The 20,858-nt window shown below is 45.5% G+C and overlaps 1 protein-coding gene across 9 annotated transcripts in view; it reads right to left on the reverse strand.

The window, feature by feature from the left end:
* Nucleotides 1-1,939: 1,939 nt before the first annotated feature.
* ERC1 (ELKS/RAB6-interacting/CAST family member 1) overlaps nucleotides 1,940-20,858 on the reverse strand; it is a 730,429-nt gene continuing 711,510 nt past the window's right edge. For all 9 annotated transcript variants that reach the window (XM_057492538.1, XM_036907416.2, XM_057492541.1 and 6 more), the window contains one exon: nucleotides 1,940-7,139. In XM_057492538.1, the coding sequence (XP_057348521.1) occupies nucleotides 7,002-7,139 (138 nt within the window). In that variant the 3' untranslated portion in view covers nucleotides 1,940-7,001. The remainder of the gene's footprint in view (nucleotides 7,140-20,858) is intronic.

Here is a 20,858-nt window from a genome sequence, read left to right on the forward strand (position 1 = left end):
CACCACTTAGGAGCTGCATGAGATTGTGAAACCTGCTTAACCACTCCACACCTCATCTGTAAATTGGGGTAACAGTACCTACCCATGGGATGGCTATGAAGAGAGATTAGATAGAACACATCAGGTGCTGAGAACTGCACCTGGAACCTGGGGAAGGCACCACTAGCCTTTCTTATTTGTGTGCCTGGGACACGGGGGTGCACGAGTACTGGTGTGGTGAGTGGGAGTGTTGTGGTGGCCATTCATGCATGTGGGTTCCCAGGACCCTGAAGGAGGCCCATGCGTGAAGACTGGGCAAGTGCAACCCAAGGATGTAAATACTGAGGGAAATTTCACATACACATAAGAATAGAGAGAAGGCTGTAATGAACCCCAGGTACCCAGTGCTTCCATGGCTGACTCCTGTACCTGTCTCCTGCCCCTTGCCACCTCCCGATGTATGTATGGGGCCATTGTAAAGCAAAAGGCAGACGTGAAGAAAGCAATTTTATGCTTTATGCTCTTAAACGAGCTCTCAAAAAGGAAAAAACATAATTATCTGTTATCCTCACTATGGCTGTGGCTTGTGACCTAGGTGAAGGTGGCATTACTTTAGAAGGGATTGAAGAGGGGACTGGAGAGAGGCTGAGAGGTCAAGACGCAGCCGAGGGCTGCGGGCTGCAAGCCCAGGGCCCTTCCCAGGACATCTGGGAAGCCTCACGGATCTCCACCCAGCTTCTGCAGGGTGCTCCTCACGCCAGGGGCTAAGCAGTTCTTGACCATCTTCAAGCCGGCCTGATAGTCCCCCTCAAAAATAAAAAAACAGCATCCTTTTCCCAATTCAGAGCAAAAACCAAGTTAATGGATGGAATTCTCAATTGCAACTTCTCTCACATATTTTCCTTAAACCTCATGGTCTCTGTGTCCATTTGTCTGAACTGAGTACTGGTAGACCACAGAGTGAATAAACAAACAGTGAAAAAAGATTAATGGAAAAGCCTGGAAACAGCTGACCAGTGTAATCCAACAGCTTTCTGCGGGCACATCTGCTTGTGGTTGTATTTTACACTGTGCAGTATAATACACGTTCTCCCAGTGAAACTGTCCCTGTTCCAGGAGGAAGTGGTGAGCAACAGAGGGTTTTGAGTCCTGTGGACAGCACGTCTCCCAGGTGCTACCCCATCTTCCGGACCCTCCGACCAGGTGCTCTGGCCAAGAGCAGCAGTGGGGCCTGGGGAAACCCCGGGAAGAGCCCATCCCCAAGGGCCACAGCAGGTGACAGACTCTCCAAGGAGGGAGGGAGGGTGGTGAGCAGGCCGATTCCTTTCTGGGGCAGATGCGGAAATGAGGCTAAGCAGAAAAGGAATTCTCATAAAAGAAATTTCCCAGAATAATTTCTTAGTGAGCATAAGGCCCAAGACAAATATGAAAGCTGGAAATTTCTCCAGCAGTCTCTCAGCTCCCCATTCCTCCGGGTATTCACATTCTGTTGGCCAGCGCAGCTCACACATCCCCGAGTTAGTACAGCAGAGTGAGGCCCGGGGGGCCTAAACCTCCTTGAACAAAACCCTCCCAAGCCCTGGCTACCCTGGTCCTCCTGGGCATGGGCAGGGGCCGCTCCCTCCAAGCTCCAGACACACAACTCGATCCGAAATGGGGAACCTGGCTCAGGGCTGGGGGTGCATGGAGGGGAGAAGGGAGGTGGAAGCAGGCTTTGAAAGGCAGTTAAGGAGGCTGCCTACTCGAGTTCTGGTGGCAGCCCACAGGAGGCTGCCCTTCTCCTGGGCCCGCTCCAGGCCTGTCCACTCCTCAGCCCTGCCAAGCCCTGGGCACCCCTGGCTCTTGGGTTACCTGCCACTAGGAGTTGATTTTTGGGGGACTGCTGGCTTCTCCCTGCTTTTCTAGTATCTGAGGATTCTAGCATCATTTGGGAGTGAGACTCAAAGAAAGACACAGCACACAATTTTTAAATAACTTTATAATTTCCTGATGGATTTAGTTTGTGAATAAAAAAGAAAAAAATGAACAAGTGTTTACAATAATTATCAAGGCAGAGTTGTCTATAACACGACCTCTTTGTGTCAGTAAGGTGACTCTGGCTGTCACACACACACAGCTGAAGGCAGTGGGTGCACCTGCACCCCAGACACCACTGTTGTGGCTGCTACCGTCACCATGAGGAACTCAAGCTACCGGAGTCAGCACCCAGCCTCCTCGGCCGCCACTGCAGGGGAGCCCTCCTGACGCGGAGGACGAGCCCCAGGGAGACCCCAGGTCTCAGTCCGGATGCCCTGGTTCTCGTGGAGACGGGTGCAGCCGGGCTGCAGGGCAGGGCGACTGCAATACCGACTGGCGTGGGCAGGCAGGCAGGCGAACGAGCTGCCGTCAGCATGGTCCGCTTCCTCTCCTGCCCTCGGCATCTCTGGGCCCAAGAAGCACAGCCCGGCCCCAGGGACCCGGTGTCTAAAAAGCTCATAGGGGAAGAATCTAGAAGGAATGGAGATCCGAGTACAGTTCATCCCCCGGACGGCAGGCTCCAGGATGCGGGCGCGGGCCTGAACTGGACGGGCCCTGGAAATATAGCACCAAGTGGGCAGGAAGGAGGTTCTCGGCCTTGCAGGGCTGCTGAGGGTGGCTTCAGGGCCAAGCCCAGGTCACCACGCGGTCCTAGGCACACGGGGCCGGGGCAGACGTGGGGGCGAGGGCGGCGACGGGGTCCTACTTAGAGCCCTCCCCCGGGTCCTGCGGGTGTGCGGGAACTCTCCGAGCCCGGCTCCGATTCCCTCTGCTCCACGGCTGTCCGCCCCCTGGGCAGGCGCCCGCCTGGTGCGCTGTTCTCCAAGCAGCCAGCCCAGCTTCACCCGGCCGGCTGCGGAGGAGCATGGCTGCCCCGGAGCTTGAATTCCTTTACTAACATCATATTGGTTTGTTTTTCAAAACACAGCTCTTTAATTTTTCAGTTCTACAACTACTTTTAATATCTTAATAATCTCAACAATGGACACAATGCAACTGCCTCAACGCTCTGAACCACACAGACAATATCGACGAGCAGAGATACAAAAGGGCAGATGGGATGCGGGAGAACCGCTCCCTCCCCGCTGACCAGCCCCAGAAACCACGGCTCCCCCAGGGTCAGGAGGAGGAAGGCCTGTGGCAGGGTCATGGCACTCATCAAACACGTTGGAAAAAGTCAGGAGACACTTGGTTACAGTTCTGACACTAAAAAGTTTGGGAACAGTTTTTGCTTAAAAAGAATCATCCAGCCATTTTGTTCAGAAGGATTTCCTTGTAATGTATATTTTCTTTTGCCCAAATACTCCCTTAGTTCACTCCAGAGTCTTTCTAAAACATTCCTTTGGGTATTCAAGGCCCCATCCTGAGGAGCCCAGGGGCTGGCAGTGGTGGGGAGGCCAGCCCTGCAGGCCCTGCCAGGTGTAGCACGCCGCCCGGCCTGTGGGCTGACACAGCGCCCACTGTGATTTAGAAGTGCCATGTGAGGGTCACCTTCTATGTGGTGATATGTTCCCTGATTTGCTGTTTTCTCAAAGACCCCAAGGGTAGCCAGTGGGCCTGTGCTCATGTCTGGGGCCACCAGGGGGGCAGGAGGGCTCTGGGGCCAGCAGCACTCTTGAGCAGCAAATCCAGGCACTCATCCTGACCAAGACAGGCGAGGGACTGGCCCGGTAGCTGGCTAAGACTTGGTGACGACTCTCCCATCCTCTTCGCGGTTTCTGAGGAGTGGGTGAGCCTGTGGGGCCCCCGTGGGAAACCAGGCTTTTACTGACAAGAAGTGCCAGGTCACATTGCCACTATCACCACTGAAGGCAGTCTCGGGTGTAGTCTGCTTTGCCGTATTCTAAAGCCCATGTGTAAAGAAGAGAGGGAAGCACTTAGATCTTCTGTAGGTTATAAGGTACAAGGTCAAAGTCGGAGCCAAGATGGATTTAAGGATTTCCGTTTCTTAATTTGTTAGAGCCCATTTAAGATCTTTTCTGTTGCAAATGCTATACAAATCCTTGCAAATCTCAATTCAGAAACTTCATCAAGAATTTGACAAGGACCTGGGACAGAGGTATATGACACAAAGAGAACGTCGCTTTGCATTTCTTCAGTTGTGAGCCCCGGGCTAGATTCTATCCACTCCTCTTCTTGTCCCCTTCATGATGACCTTCATTTGGGGTGCAGATCTTTAGGTGTTAAGGGGCAACTAGCCTTGCCAGTGAACCGGATGAGTCTGGTGAACATGACAGGCAAGCTGCAGTGAGTTTTCAAGGCTACAGACCTTTGGTAGCAGTCAAGTGACCTGTGAGGCTGAGTACCAGAGGAGGGCCCCCGGCAGGAAGTCCTGTTGTGCTGGGAGTTGTGTTATTTAGTATATGGCAGCTGAGTGAATGGACTGAACTCAGTGAGCACTGTCCTGACTTAGCCCCCATACTATAAAGGCAGGGCATGGTCGCTACTCAGCTTTAGCTACAGCCTACTTGCATTTAGGACCAAACAGCCTCCAGAACCTCTGCGATGGTGGATGACCATCCAGGAAGAATCAAGGAGATTCCCTGCTGGGGTTCACAGACAGAAGACAGAGGATGCCTGCCCCACACATCGTTTGTGCCAAAGTACTTGTCCAGGGGACATCCATAAGGTTTGCAGAGGAAGCCTCAGGAAGGGTTGAAAAGAGAAGGGGGAGGAAGGAGGTGCAGTGAAGTCAGGCACCATGTAGGCAAGAGTGACAGGTATGTGTCTGATAGTAAAGGTGGAGTCAGTGGGACCCAGGGAGACCTGCCGGATGCCTTCTCTAGCCGACCAGCTGGTCGGCTGGGGCCACTTCCCTGGCATGGCCTCTCCTGCCTTCTCTGTTCTGATCTAGTCCCCTGAACAGTGCTGTTCTACCTCACTTGTTTGCATTATGGTAGATAAAGTGAGATTCTAGTGAATCTGGCCCTAAAATCCTGGGGGCTTTGTACAAGATTCATGGGCAGCGCAATGAATAAATGGAATGGAGGTGATCGGTCACAAACTATGACCACTTACTATCTAACCCCCGCACCGACCTCTGTCTGCCTGACTATCGGAAAGCGTCTCAGTAAGAAGTTTATGAGCAGAGTCCATTTAGACCTTTGATAAGAACACTCCACAGCTTCTCACAGGAAGAGACTGTTTTACAGCAGGGAATTGGGCAGCTGGAGACCTGACCATATAAGTTAATGGGACAGCCAAGGGCTGTTGGTGGGAAGATAGTAGCCTGAATGCTGTGATGACTTTACAGGCACCAGATTCTTGGGTGAGTAGTTGGGGAAGGGGAAAGGAGAGAATGCAAGACAAAAACATTTCTCACAGCAACTCTTATCAGAAGGTGTGAGTGTCTGGTGGGTGTCTGGCCACAGAGATGGTCAAAGGGCTACATTTGGATGAAGTGGTCTAGTCTAGTTTTTGGTGACTAATTATTTATGACATAGTCCACGCTTGGGAAGAATGCCCTTCAAAATGCCAATACCTTCAACTTGATTTGCAAATTTGGGATTAATTTTCTGATGTGCATCATGGAGCTGAGTTTCCCAAAGTACATGCTGTGCTAAGAAAACACTGTCCGCCATCATAACCCCCTCAACAACACACTTTTCTAGGGTAACAAGAACAAACAGAAATCCTGAATTGCCAAAAGGGATCCTACAGGCAAGTAAGTAACTCTGCCCCTGCCCCCAAACCCACCAATTCCATCATAAAGAGAAATGTTGATTTGCACAAGAGTTCTCTGGAAGCTATTTTCCATCCAGATGGGGGACGGGAAGGGAAAGCCTTTACTGCTTTGGCTCAACCAGGTCTGTTCACAGATACCTTTACACCTCTCCCTCACCGAAGAGACTCTTCAAGGATGGGCACCTAATGGTGGTTTGTACGCAGTAGGCATTTCTTAAGTATTCTCTGAATGAAAGAATGGAGCAAGGAGTGTGTGTGGGATGAGAAACATTCATTTGTGCCAGAAAGAAGTTCCAGGCAATGCACAAGGGGTCTGGGGAGTACCAATTGGGAGTAAAGCTAATGGGGTGAGGGGGGCAGGCCCTAAACTTGGGCTGTGGGATGTAGAACACAGGTGGTGGGAAGGCGGATGCATTCTATGGGGGCTGAGGGGCCCAGATTGCTGTGACGGAGATGTTCAGAGAAACCGGACTGACCCCAGGAATGGTCACCTTCCTTCCACAGGAGCAGAGCCACAGAGGGTGCTGGCAGGGCACACGCCAAACCTTTCTTCTGTTTCCTAGAGATAAAGGATCTGACAAACTTTGTATAATTAAGCCAAAGGTCTTACACAAGAGGGACCAGGGGAGAGCCATTCGCTATGGCCCTTGTTACCTGGCTGGGAGGGGCGAGGACAAGTGCGGCAGGGCTGGGGCAGACCTGGATCCTGGGGGCTGGTGCCCCCGAAGGTGGGGGGGCCCGCTCACAGCCCCTGCACAGAACACCACACATGTGACGGGTGGACAAGGGAGGTGGTAAAAAGAAGACTCGGGTTTCTCTTTGTCCCTGTTCTCTCTTTTTGAGATCTTTTAACCCCTTTAGGAGAAAGCACCTGTTGTGATATTGGAACACTCAGCTCTCTGGTCCACTGGGAAGCACTCTCTCAATATGCTGAACTCCAGGCAGATTCCAGATTTAGTTCTGGTGTCAAGGACAGAAGGTACGAAGTCTCTCCTCCATGCCCCTCTGCAAGGACAGAGCCACCCACTCCCACAGTTCTCTGCTGCTGATGACTGTATGTCAGTCCTTCATGGAGACTCAGACACTTAACTACCCTGGACATCAAAGAAGTGTGGTGACAACGCCCACAGCAGAAAGGCAGAGTGAGAGGACAGGTGTAGAAATGGTGCTGGAACCACACCTGAAGGACTGACCAAGGCAGGGTAGAGTCTGCTGTGCTGGTTTGGTGCCAGGAAGCCTCTGGGCGTCTATTTGGCACGGTTGTCCCCCGCGGCCCCTGGAGTCACTGCACGGGCTGCCAGCCAGCACTGCCCAGAGCAGGGTCAGGAGGACTCCTCCAGGGCGTTGACCACTTGCTCCAGGATGTCGGGGCAGTGGTCTGCAATCTGCTGCAGGATGGCGTTGGCAAACTCCTGCAGTTCCGCATTGTCCCGCTCCCCTTTTTCTAACTCATTCTGCAGCTGAAAGGGAAAGGAAGGATGGATTTCAGATAAAATAAAAACAATCCTGTCTGCACTAAGAATTATTTGTTCATCAATAAAAAAGAAATAACATTTGCAACAAGCTGTAGGGAACTGGGCTATGTGACATGAGCCACAGACAGAGAACAACAAACACTGGTACTGCTTATATATGGAATCTGAAAAAAACAAATTTGTCAGACTCACAGAAATATTAAGTAGATGGTAGCTGCCAGGGGCTGGGGAGTGGTGCTAATGGGGAGAGGTTGGTGAAAGAGTACACATTTTCTGTGAGATGAGTAAAGTCTGAAGAGCTAATGTACAATATAATGACTATAGTTGGTAATACTGTATTATGTAATTGAAAATTCACTAAGAGTCTGACCTAAGTGTTCACATAAAGAAAAAAGGAAATACATGAGATGAGATGGCAGTGTAATTAACTTGACTGTGGGAGTCCTTCCACAGCATATTAAATCATTGTGTTCTACATGTTAAATACATAATTTTGTCAATTATACAACCTCAATAAAGCAAAAAAAAAAAAAGACAAAAAGATGCACTTTCTCTGTGAAGTCTTCCTCCATCAAAATTAACCACCAGGAAAATATAAAAGAAAATGTGAAAGGCTTCTTCATGAAAATGAGGCCTAAGGAAGTAAGTTGCTAACCCAAGGACCAAAGGCGCTGGCTGGCAGAGCTGGGCCTCCGATCCCAGGCTGCTCCTTCCAGGTGGAATTTTTCCCTCACTGTGTGATGGTGGTACACACGTGCCCAGGATGGGGCATATGGATGGTCTCAGGCTGCATCTTAACTTTGCATAATGGCCCTTGCCCCAGGAAACTTACAATTTAGAAGTCATTCCCCATTATGTCCCACTTTTGCTATCCTAAGACCTGCTACTTTAGCTAAAGAGATTATTTTGAGAAACATAAGATAGCCCTCTGCTTGCTTAGGAGTAAGTATATTTCTAACTACCTTTTTAAACACTCTCTTTGACATTCCTTCAAGCATTATGGCAGCATTTATTGAGGGCCTACTATGTGCTAGGTGTTAAAAGATGAACGGACATGAACCTTGTCCTGAAGACCCATTTAGATTAGTAAGAACCAACATGTAAACTTATGATCACAACCAGCATGGTAAGGGCCATAACAAGGCATTAACATGTGCTGCAGGGGAGACATAAGAGTGGCTATCTTGTTCTGGAGGAGTCTGAGAAGATATCATAAAAGGCAACATGTGGTCTGGATCTTGAGAGCTGAACAGGAGTTTGGGAGATCAAAGATGAGAAGAGGCTTTCAAGCAGATGGAACAAACACAGCCACATGGGGCGAGAGGGGGCACAGCGCACACCTGGGAAGAGGGAGATGCTCAATGCAGCTAGAACATAAGGGCCGGAGACTAGGTGGAGACTGGTAGGAAATGAAGCCAAAGGGAATGACTGGGGCCAAACTATGTATGTAAAAGCTAAGAAATTCAGATTTGATTTGGTTAAAAAAAACAAAAACCAAAAAAAATAAAGTAAGTTCAAGAGTTTTTATTTTACCCTGTACAGTGACATGATCACTTCTATTTTCTAAGAAGATAAAAATATGTTAGATTGAGTGGAAGAAGAATATAATTGAGGGAGGTTATGTTACAAGCCCAGGTGAAAGTTAAGGATGAGTAATTTGACAGAGGTCAGGATGTGGAGAGGGACACGTGGATGTGTGAGACTTTCAAAGGTAGAAATACAAAGGGTCATAAGAGATTACTATGAACAATTATATGCCAATAAATTGGACAACCTAAAAGGAATGGATAAATTCCTAGAAACATACAACCTATCAAGACTGAATCATAATGAAATAGAAAATGTGAACAGACTGATTACTTGTAAGGAGAATGAATCAGTAATCAAAAACCACCCGACAAACAAAAGTCTAGGAACAGATGGCTTCACTGGTGAACTCTACCAAACGTTTAAAGAGTTAATAACAATCCTTCTCAAACTCTTCCAAAAAACAGAAGAGGGGGAACACTTCCAAATTCATTTTACAAAGCCAGCATTAACCTGATAAGAAAACTAGACAAGATGCCACAAGAAAAGAAAATTACAGGCCAATATCCCATATGAACATAGATGCAAAAATTCTGAACAAAATATTAGCAAGCTGAATTCAACAATACATTGAAAGGATCATACACAATGAACAAGTGGGATTTATTCCAGGGATGCAAGGATGGTTCAACATCTGCAAGTCAATAAATGTGATATACCACATTAACTATTTCTTTTGATAAGCATCTCAACAGATGCAGAAAAAGCATTTGAAAGAATTAACGTCCTTTCATGATAAAAACTCAACATAATAAAGGCCATATATGACAAGTGCACAGCTAACACCACACTAAATGGTGAAAAGCTGAAACCTTTTTCTCTAAGATCAGGAACAAGACAAGGATGCCCACACTTACCATTCTTTTTTTATTTTCCAGCTTTTGTCCAAGGGCTTTAATGACAATACTTTAAATAATACTTAAAAAAAAAAAGGTTATCATTGATATACAGTTTTATGAAGGTTTCACATGAGCAACATTGTGGTTTCCACATTCACCCATATTATCAAGTGCCCCCCACACCCCATTGCAGTCATTGTCCATCAGCATAGTAAGATGCTATAGAGTCACTATTTGTCTTCCCCGTGCCCCCTCTATATTATGCCACACTCACCACTCTTATTCAACCTAGTATTAGAAGTCCTTGTCAAAGCAATTAGGCAAGAAAAAGAAATAAAAGGCATCCAAACTAGAAAGGTAGAAATAAAGCTTACTCTCTTGGCAGAGGACATGGTGTTATATTTTGAAAACCCTAGAAACTCCACAAACCAACCTGTTAGAATAAACAAATCAATTCATTAAAGTTGCAGGATATAAAATTCAACATGCTAAAATCTGTTATGCTTCTCTAATATTAATGAAGAACTCAGAAAGAGATATTAAGAAAATAATCCCAACTGCAACTGCATCAAAAAGAATAAAATACCTGGGAATAAATTTAACCAAGGAGGTGAAAATCTGTACTCTGAAAACTATTAAATACATTGATAAAATAAGTTGACAGACACAGAAATAAATGCAGAGCTATTCCATGTTCTTGGGAAGGAATAATTAACAATGTTAAAATGCCCGTTACCCAAAGCAATCTACAGATCCAGATTGCAATCCCTATCAAAATTCCAATGGCACTTTTCACAGACATTAAAAATCCTAAAATTTGTATGGAATTACAAAAGACCCTGAATAGTCAAAGCAATCTTCAGAAAGAAGAACATAGCTGGAGGCATCATGCTCCTTCATTTCAAACTACATTACCAAGTTATAGTAATCAAAACACTATGGTACTGGAATAAAAAGAGACACATAGATGAATGGAACAGAATAGAGAGCTTATAAATAAACCCATGCATACATGGTCAATTAATTTACAGCAACAGAGTCAGGAATATACAATCAGGAAAGGACAGTCTCTTCAACAAATGATTATTAGGAAAACTGGATACATACAAAAGAATGAAACTTGGCCACAGTCTTAAACCACACACAAAAATTAACTCAATGTTAAAGATTTGTATTAAAGATTTGAATTTAAGACCTGAAATCTTAAAAATCCTACAAGACAACACAGTGGGTAAGTTCCTTGACATTGGTCTTGGCTATTATTTTTTTGATTTGGCATCAGACACAGAGGCAGCAAAAGCAAAAATAAACAAGTGGGGCCTATGTGAAACTAAAAAGCTTCTGCACAGCAAAATGAAAGGGCAACCAACCAAATGGGAGAAAACAGTTGCAAATCATTTATCTGATAAGGGGTTAATATCCAAAATATATAAAGAACTCATACAGCTCATTAGCAAAGAAATAACCCAATTAAAAAATGGGCAGAGGATCTGAACATTTTTCAAAGATGACATATAGATGGCTAACAGGTATATGAAAAGGTGCTGAACATCACTTAATTATCAGGGAAAAGCAAACCAAAACCACAGTAAGACATCACTTTACATCTATTAGAATGGCAATTACCAAAGACTAGAAATAACAAGTGCTGCTAAAGATGTGGAGGGAAAGGAGGAGTGCTGTGCACTGCCAGCGGGAATGCGGATTAGTGTGGCCACTGTGGAAGACAGTATTGGTGGCCCTCAGAAACTGAAAAACAATGAGTATATGACCTACCAATTCCACTTCTGGGTATTTATCTGAAAAAAATGAAAACACTTAACTTAGAAAGATGTATGTACCCTCATGTTCGCTACAGCATTATCTGTAGAAGAAGAAGAAGAAGAAGATGATAACAGCAACAGCCAAGACATGGAAAGAACACAAATGGATAAACATGTGGTACATGTATGCAATGGAATATTATTCAGCCATAAAAAGGAAACCCTGCCATTTGCAACAATATGGATGAAACTTAAGGGCATTAATGCTAAGTTAAATAAGTCAGACAGTGAAAGAAAAATACTGTATGATCTAACTGTTCTGGGGATGTAATGACCAGCATGGTGACTATAGTTAATAATATCTGTATTGCATAGTTAAAAGTTGCTGAGAGAGTAAATCTTAAAACTTCTCACAAGAAATAAAAAGAATGTGTGATTATGTTGTGTATCTCAATAACAAAATTATTTAAAAAATTCATTGTTAAGTACTAGAAGGCTGGGGGACAGGTATGTGCTTTTTATTTTATTTTGGTGGCTGCAATGGACTGAATGTTATGTTTGTGTCCCTTCCCAATGTGGTGGTATGTTGAGGTGGGGAACTTTGAAAGTAATTTGGTCATGAGGGTAGAGTGAGCTTAGTGCCCTGAAAGAAGAGCGCACTCACTGGAACCAGACTCTGTTGTCTGGCATCATGATCTTGAACTTCCAGCCTCCAGAGTGGTGACAAATAAATTTCTATTGTTGACAAGGTTCCCCATTTATGGCACTTTGTTATAGCCTGAACTAAGATGGGGGTAATACTTTAAAAGAAAGATATAAAAGGGAAAAAAAAGGCATGCCATCCTCAAAGCCATGCCAGGGGCACTGGGCTGCATTTCAGGCACCTCATTCCCAAAGAGTGGAAACAAACTAGGATGAGTTCAAAGAAAAATGGCAGGCATGACTAAGGGGCTGGAAGGGCCATTTTATGAGGGAGGATTAGAAGAACCAACGGTAGACCTGACTAACCCAACACGAAGGGAGGGAATGTGATTGTTAGCTACAAATATCAGAGAGCATAAACAAGAAGCTGGAAGGGTGACTTAGCACCGGAGGTAAAGTGTAACTAGAAGCGACGGAAAGAGATTAAGGAAAAGCCAGAGGTAGGCTGAGGGCTGTGTTCCCAAGGTCTATTGAATGGGTTGCTCGGGAAAATCAAAAAGTTCAGAGCAGGAAGTGTTCCTTCATTAGCTGGAGTTGCTTTCCACCTGGGAGGCTGGTCTCCATTTCAGGGATTACTCGGGGTTTGCATTTTATCTGAGAGCAGTATGTATTAAATGCAGGCATGGCTGAGCAGGGAGAGATTTCATTGGCACTTGATCCATTACATGCTAAAATTCTTTTTTCCTAAAAAAGTTTCAAAGATCAACCTTTCTTGTGCTTGTGTAATTCCTTTTAAAATGAGGATTTAAAATTTGACTTTGAAATGCAAAGCTTTAGTCATTCTGAAGTCCAAGCAGTACAGGAATGTGCTGCTGAAACCTGCAGGCCACTTAGGAAGGAAAGGCAACATAAGTAACTGAACTAAACACAGACAGATGGGCTTCACAGCACAGGTGGGAAAACAAATCTTGGAAAATTAGTACCTCATTATTTTAAAACATTTCTTTAGCTTGTGCATCACATGTTAAAAAGGAAGTTTTTGTATGGTTTTGGTATGCAGCAGGTCCTGTGAATAAACTGGGAAAGGTGTATTCTGGTTTCTGAAACTTAATTTATCAGCTCTCCTTTCCCTCTACCCCCAATGCCTGCCTATCCATTTTTCACTGCTTCCCTGAAGGCCTCTGTAGATTTAACAACAGAAGAGGATTTCCACAAAAGTATAAATATGCAGTATTTGGGATTTAATGAAAATGCTTACACATCCTAGCTGCAATAAATTAAATCTTTTTCCTCTTTCCCTTTCTTGGTAAAGCTACAAATCCAAACTTAGTGGATGTACCACTGAGTCATCTAACGAGACCTTACATTTCCTGTCCGCTACTTTCTAACACTGGCAGGCTAATTCCACCACTGTAAATACTACAGTGAAAAATACTGTCTCTTGGTCTATTTCTTAAAAACACTATAATCATATGGAGAACCTAAGTTTACATGGTCCCTTCTCTAAAGATTCAGTTCTCTGTGGATTGAAAGCTTTGCATCTAAAGGACAAATCCAAAGTAATTTCCACTAAAATGCAAAACAAATTTTGTTCCCACGAATTTGCAAGCTCCTTCTATAGCTTAGGCATTAAATCCCTTATCTCACAACTCAGTTTACTCCATATAAAAAATATCTACTACAAAATCTTCCTCAAGCCTCTTGGCGTACCTCAAGATTTCACAGAAAAGCCCCGTTCTGCTAAACCTTAATTTAACTAAGATGCTCTAGAGGAAGGGACTACTGGAATAATAGGTGCTATTATTAGACAATAACATATTTTTATTACATATGCATAAAATATATATATATCCCAGGAGAGGAACTATGAAATAATATGTTCCACTGAGAGAAAAAGGGACTTGACATGTGGGTGGGATGACCATGCAGTAGGGAGATATGCTGCCCCAACATCCTGCATGTGGGGTCCGACCCTGTTGGTACCAAGGGGCACCTCACTGCTCACCGCAGGAGGCCCCCGAGGCTGGCAGCTGTAACTCTCCGTTCTACCCACCTAGCTCTCCTCTGCCTGCTGGTATAGCTCTTCACTGCTGCTGCTGGGCCTCTTCTTTCTGTTCCTCCCACATGTATAGGGTTTCCTGAGGCCTAAAGGGACTTTCCTCTGTTCTTCCTCTTGTGCTCTGCTTGGGAAACCCTGTCTACCTTTAGCTTTAAAAAGTGGAAATAACAAAAACTAATTAATTATACACTTATTGTGGGCCAGGTATTGTTCTAAACGCTTTAGTGCATTAACACATCTAACTCACTTTCTTTGCATGTTTAATTTTTTCTTTTGAGGTGGGTTTTTAAAACTTTTATTTAGCAAAGAAAATTTCACACATATACAAAGGAGACTAGTACAATAACCCTTACATGACCTAAATTTAACCATTATCAAGGCTTGTCAATGTAATTATAACTCTAGCTCCCTTCTGTCTCCCAAGTCTCAGATTTGCATCTTTTGAATGCCTGACCAACATCTCTGTGAATATCCCACTTACACATCAAATCATACTTGTTCATGCTATTTAATAAACTTCTTCTCATTTAATAACTACAAGTAGTTTTTCATGTGATTAAATATTCTCCTAAATTACAATTTTAAATGGGCTGTATTGTAATCTGTTTTATGCTTGTATTATAATTCCACTATTAGAAATCTAGCTTGTTTTCCATTTTTCACCCGTATAAATATTAATGTGTTGAATTTTCCTATATGTGAATCTTTTGTATCTACAATTGTTTTCTTAAAATTCCTGGGTCAAAGGGTATATACCTATTTAAAGCTTCAGACATAGTACCAGCCTAAGAACAGCCGCGCTAATTCTCAGCCCATAGGCCACACTGAGGTCGCCCTTCCCCACCCACACCACACACAGGAGTGTGCGCCCTGACCTTGCCGCCACGACAAGGCTGTTTTCCTTTGCAGTTCTTTGTAGCTCTTTTTGTTAGTAAAGCCAAAAGTGAGGCAAAACGTTAAACATTTTCATTTATTTAGTGGCGTTTCTTCTTCTGTAAGCTTGCTGTGAAAGCCCTTCACCAGGTGGCCTCTTTTGGTTTCATGTCCTCACTGCCGACCCGCTTCCCAGCCTTAATGCGACCCTCAGACCTCAGCATCTCCTGATTTCAACCCTGGTTTGCAAGAGTGATCTTTCTACATCAGCATGGGCTAGGTGCCCCCTCCTTGTCCAGAACCTTAAACGACCTCCTCCCGGCCAAACGGAGCCCCATCTCTTTGGAATGGGCGCTGCAATCTGGCCCCATCTCACCTCCCCGACGGAACTCCTGGGGTATTCTCGCCATTCCCTCGTCTTTGCTTTCACTTTGATGTGGTTCTCTCCTCCTGGAATGTGGACAATCCTACCTCCCACACTCCTCTCTCCCCTATCTTACTCATCCTTTGTGGTTGAGCTCAATTGCCCCCTTTCACTGTGGAGCCTTCTCTACTTAGAGGTGAATATTGCTGAAGTATTAATTTTATCTCATGTTTCAAGAGTTGGCTGTATGCTTAATCCCACAACTCTTCTGCAAACTCCTTGATGAATTCTTTTTTACATACCAATGCTGTCCAACAAAATGCCCTGCACAAAGCAGACAACTGCAAAACGACTGGTGAGTAAACTCGTGGAATGTTTGCTAATCCTGGCCAACACTGATAACTTTCCAAAGAGCATCTGAAGATAAAATCTGAAGCATCTCCAAATCAAGACTGATGAAGCAGACCTTGAAGCAGGGCATATGAACATACATGGTGGCATCCCACTTTGTTTACAGTTCTCAAAAGATGAACTTTGGGACAAGTATAGGATGCCAAGGTGGCCTCCAGCAGGAATTTGCTAGCTTTGTCTGCTGAATGTTATTATAATGTATTCTTAGTAGCTGCTCCAGCCTTCCCTGAACTCATAGTAGTAATATGATTTCTAGAGGGACTTGAGCCAAGAATCACAAATGCAACAGTAACTCAATCTGAATGCTCACAGCAATTCACACTGGAAGTGTGTGCAGCAGAAGGAAGGACAGAATGCCTCGGCCTCGCCTCTGCTCAGGGAGCAGATGGAGGACGCTCAGAGGGCAAGGGAGGTATTTCAGAGATGATGTTGTACACCCCACTCCCCTGCAAACATTGTCATGAAAGGCTGGCTGCAAGAGAAACCACCCAAGCTCTCTGCCTGCCTTGGATGTTGGGTTAACTGTCAGAGAGCAGAGCGGAAGGAAGACTGAGAAGGAATGTGGTGGGATGGACAGAGGAAAAGAAGTGCCACTGAGGGATGGGCTGACTGATCCAGGGAAACTGCCCCAGAACATCGACTGCTAGGCACAGGCCAGGCTACGGAGCAGGCTCTCTGCTTCTCCACAGCCAGGCAGAGGCGTCAGGGAGGCTCAACCGAAATCCATGGAATCAGGAAGTCATAGAAGAGAGAAAACAGTCAACAGCTCCCCACTCACAGACCCAGAGGATGAGGTGAAAGAGCAGGAGGTGTGGGTGGATGTAAAGCAGGGGTGGTGACAAGACAGGTAACAGTGAGTTCTGCCGCACCTGCCAGTAACTCAGATCAATCCTTTTCTGTGATGGTTTGGTGGTGGGCAGAAAATTATACAGAAACACTTAATTTGGTTTCAGCACATAAGAACCCAAATTTGAGTTTTTTTTTTAACAGCTAGGTCCCAGGCTGCACAGGCCATGAGGTCCGGGCTGTAAGCTGACGTGATGACTGGAGCCTGTCAGAGGTGATGGGTCAAGGTGAAATGGTCCCTTGTCCCAGCCAGGTGTGGGCTACGGCCCCAGCCCAAATCGGCAGGCTGTCTACCTACAGCCGCCTAGGAAACATGAAGATATTAAGTAACCTCCGACTTTGGGTTTTTGAACAGCTAGAATAAACTGAAATGTATTTTGCCATAATATCTGTTGAATAAAACATTAAATATAAAACTTACATACTCAGAGGGATCTGAGAGCACAGTAGACATTTCTTGCCCAGTCATTTACTTTTCTACAGGTACTTGGTCACCATTACTTTGCGGAATCCCGCTAACATTTACTTCGGGGAAAACTAAAGTTGCTCTTGAAGAATCTGTCCTATAATTATTTCCCACAGACAAAGAGTAGCTCTGACATCCTGTCTTCCTCGATGTGCCAGGTCCGAGTTTAGAGCCAGAATGACCCAGCCAAGACGCTTGCAGTGTGGAGCCCGAAGCCGCGGGCTGGTCCAGGCTCTGCGTCATGCCTGCTGGAGGTGGCCGTGATCAGGAGGCTGCTCTCGGGCCTTCCCCTTCTCCCTCCCCTACCTTGTAATGAACTCCTTTGCCAGGCAACGTTAGAATTTGTTTTTATAAGATGGAAGGGCTGTGTTGCTTAAGTCAGAAGTAAGAAAGATGTTCCTGTTCTTCCATGACTAATTTTGAACAAAATGGCATAATAACAAGAAGTTTAGCCCCAATCTCCCATGTGGGCCTGTACATACATGATACCAGAATCCTGTCAGAGTTCCAGTACCCCAAACTATAAAATTCTGCAATGAGTTCCTCAGACCCACTCGATGACATAAAGGAATGTAGTACTTAATGCCTCTTGAAGCATGAAAATCATACAATTACTTTCTAATATTACCAAGAGCAATTTATGCCTGGCACACAGTAGGTGCTCCCTAAATATTTATGAACGAATGCTTGCCATAAGCTGTGGGGTTGCTAGCCTTTTCAGCTTTGTATCATCATGTGTTTTTACCTTTAGTTTTCAAAGGTTAAAAATAAAACATAAAAGCAAATCAAGAGCTTCTCTGCATCCCAGCTGAAAATCTATAATGCAGCTCTCTAGCCCTAAAGGAAATACAACATTTTTATTTTGTGAATCTGTATTAACACAAAACACACAGTTTAGTTTTCTACACTAGCCCCTTCTCTTAAAAAATATCAAATGGTGGAACTACTACACCTGAAAGTCAGCCAATTCTAAGATTTAGAGTCATAAACCTGGCAGGGAGTTAACTGAATGACCTGTTCAATTCTCTACCCTCACCAGCAGGACAACTCAGGCCTAAAGAGGGACAGTGACCAGGACAGTTCAGACTGATAGAATAATGGCCTCAGGAACACCCTTCCTTGGTATTATCCTTCAAGCCAACCAGTGGGTGGTTAAGGGATCAAACTCCACTACCTCCAGATACACGGCTCTTCAGAGAGAGAGGAAGTCTCCTCTGCCTCAGGGAAGTTTTCTAAGAACTGGTCTTGCTGGCCAGCTGTCAGACTTCCTGGAGTCCTATCAAATTTACAGTAAGTCATGATTTTGTGGAATTCAACAGCTGAGAGGTCACATAACCCAGGTAAAAGTGGTAACATGAATGGGGGCCAGTAGCAATCCAAAGGACCAAACACATCTGGCTAACACCTGTCACTCCCAATTAATCCCCTTACATACAGCAGGACCTGGAACCGGGCAAGCACAATGGATGTAACAATCCGGCTTCAGACAGTTACATAAACCAGAACAAACTTCTGTTTTTTTTTTTTGTATTTGCTGATGTCACTAATGTACTAATGTCTTAATTTCTACCCTACTTTTGTCTAGACAATTCTAAATTGCTGGCTGCCTTCCTGCCTAAAGCATTCTTTGTTGTGAGATAATTTGCGTTTTTTCTACATGATACTCTGCCTATAAGAACCTCCCAGGTTACCGTCTTTCCTGAGAGGGTGTATTCTGATTATAGGCGTTACACCCTCTCTGAACAAGTAGGGATAAGGCAGCAGACAGAGAAGGAGCATGGCCAGAAATGGTGACCAAAGATACAAAGAGGGAACAAAAATCACCCTCCCCCTCAAAACCAATAGCAGAGTCCCACTGGTCTGACTGGCCCCCATACATCACATTTCAAGAGCCAGGAGAATGAGGAATGTTGTGTCATGTAAAAACATTTCTGGAACACCGAAGGGACTGTGATGTGCCACGCACTCAAAGAGCAAGCCAGCTGTGCCCACAGGGGGCGATGTCATACTGTGCGTGACTGGAATGTACTAAGAGAGTAACACACACAGTTCATATGAGATGGCGGGTGCTCACTCAATGGAGGGGATACTTTCCCAATGTACACATATAGGAAATCACCACGTTGTACATAATTAGCTTACAATTTCATTTGTCAATTATACTTCATAAAGCAAAAGAAAAGGAACAAGCGAGTTGCCCCTTTGGGTGAAGTGCCCGGATGAAGCACAGTCTTGAGGCACAGAGATGGACGGGATGGCCTGCAAGTCTTCACCAGCCCAGAGACTGGTGAGCGAGGCTTGGGAAAGTGTGGAGTTCTAAACAAAGAGCTGTATTTCCCAGCTAGGCAGAATTTCAATAGTTGTCTAAATTGATTGGGTAATTCCTCGCATCTCACATTATCTCTTACAAATCTGTTAACTGATGTGAACAGGGACATTCAAATTAAGGGCCTGTCATTATCAAAGTGGAGAAAAATTTCCCTCTTTGCCAAAGGGACCCATCAGAACAACAGCAGCGTTCCGGGAACCACAGACACAGCCAGACCAGCTAGCCAGCCCAGTGTATTTGGTTTGGCTCTAGAATTGAAAAGTGTCAAAAGGGAGAAGATGAAAAAAAATAACCAAACAGCTAATAAGAAATCCAATGCTGGAACTGTCAGGGTGGTAAGAACAAGGCTTTGCTGCAGCTGAGACTTCAGTGCCCCAATCCATGTTCAGCGGATCTCTCTGGCCAAGCAGGCGGAGAGAAGGGAATTTTCCTCCACCAGGGTGGCACACACCCCGTGCATGCCCCACGTCCAGGACTGCTGCCTGCTATGCGCACGCACACACAGGATCCGACTCTAGGGCCAGCGGGAAAGGCTCCCACAGGGAACTATGGATTTCATTTTCTCTTTTCCCAGTGCCAACCTGATACATTCCCTGGGGGTACCTCCTGGCTCCCTTTGGTGTGGCAGAAGTCCTGCCCCAGGAATTCAGAAGGGTGAGGGAGAGGTGCTGCTTCTGACCAAGACTCTGGTGTCCTGTGCGCAGTTCTGAGTGATCCCCTGGGCACACATGAGCACTGTGTGGAGGACCACGGGCAGTGGGAAGGGCAAGCAAAATCCAGTGCCACGGCAAGTTCTATCTCAGGGGGCAGAACATAGAAGGCTGGGGGCGGCTGGGGGAGGGGTGAAACCCACTGTGGATTGCTAAAGGGAAGTATATGATGTGATTTTAAAGCTCTCAGACAACGTCAGGGTTGAAAGAAAAATATTCTCACAGTCCCCTAAAGCTCAGAGAATTTTTCAGTCAGTGTTTACTTAGGTGAAAAAGGGTGAGAACAAGACTCCAGAGAATTTCTAGTCCATCTAGCTCAACACATGCCTATGGGTTGGCACACTTGTGAGCACAGGGCCCCCAGAAAGTGTGGGCACGGCCACGCCCAGGAAGGACAAGTTCACAGCAAAGCATGTACTTCCAGGAAGAACCATCTAGCTTACTCAAGAAGAGGAGGATTCCCAGACCTCGTCTCCCCACTTCTCTTCTGGAGGAGGCAGCTGGAGGTGAACTCCACCTGCAGAAGCACCCAAGCAAGAAAGTGAGCCCAAGTGGACAAGGAAGATGGGGAGGCCCCGGGGTCATCCCACTGCACACAATCCGAGGCAGTCAATCTAGACAAGCAGCCCCACTGGCTCCTGTGGTGGCTCTTCCCAGGGGCGCCCTGCGCCCATAGGGATGCTGCCAGCGGGCTGCAGTATGCTGGACAGTGCCCAGAGCTGGACACAAGGCAGGGAGCAAGCTACAGCCCTGAAGGAGGTTAGAGAAACTTAACAGAGCCTTTTGATGATCTATTCTTCACTTTCCTCCTAAAA

This window comes from Manis pentadactyla, chromosome 14 (assembly GCF_030020395.1).
Source record: "Manis pentadactyla isolate mManPen7 chromosome 14, mManPen7.hap1, whole genome shotgun sequence".
In the NCBI taxonomy this organism is placed as follows: domain Eukaryota; kingdom Metazoa; phylum Chordata; class Mammalia; order Pholidota; family Manidae; genus Manis; species Manis pentadactyla.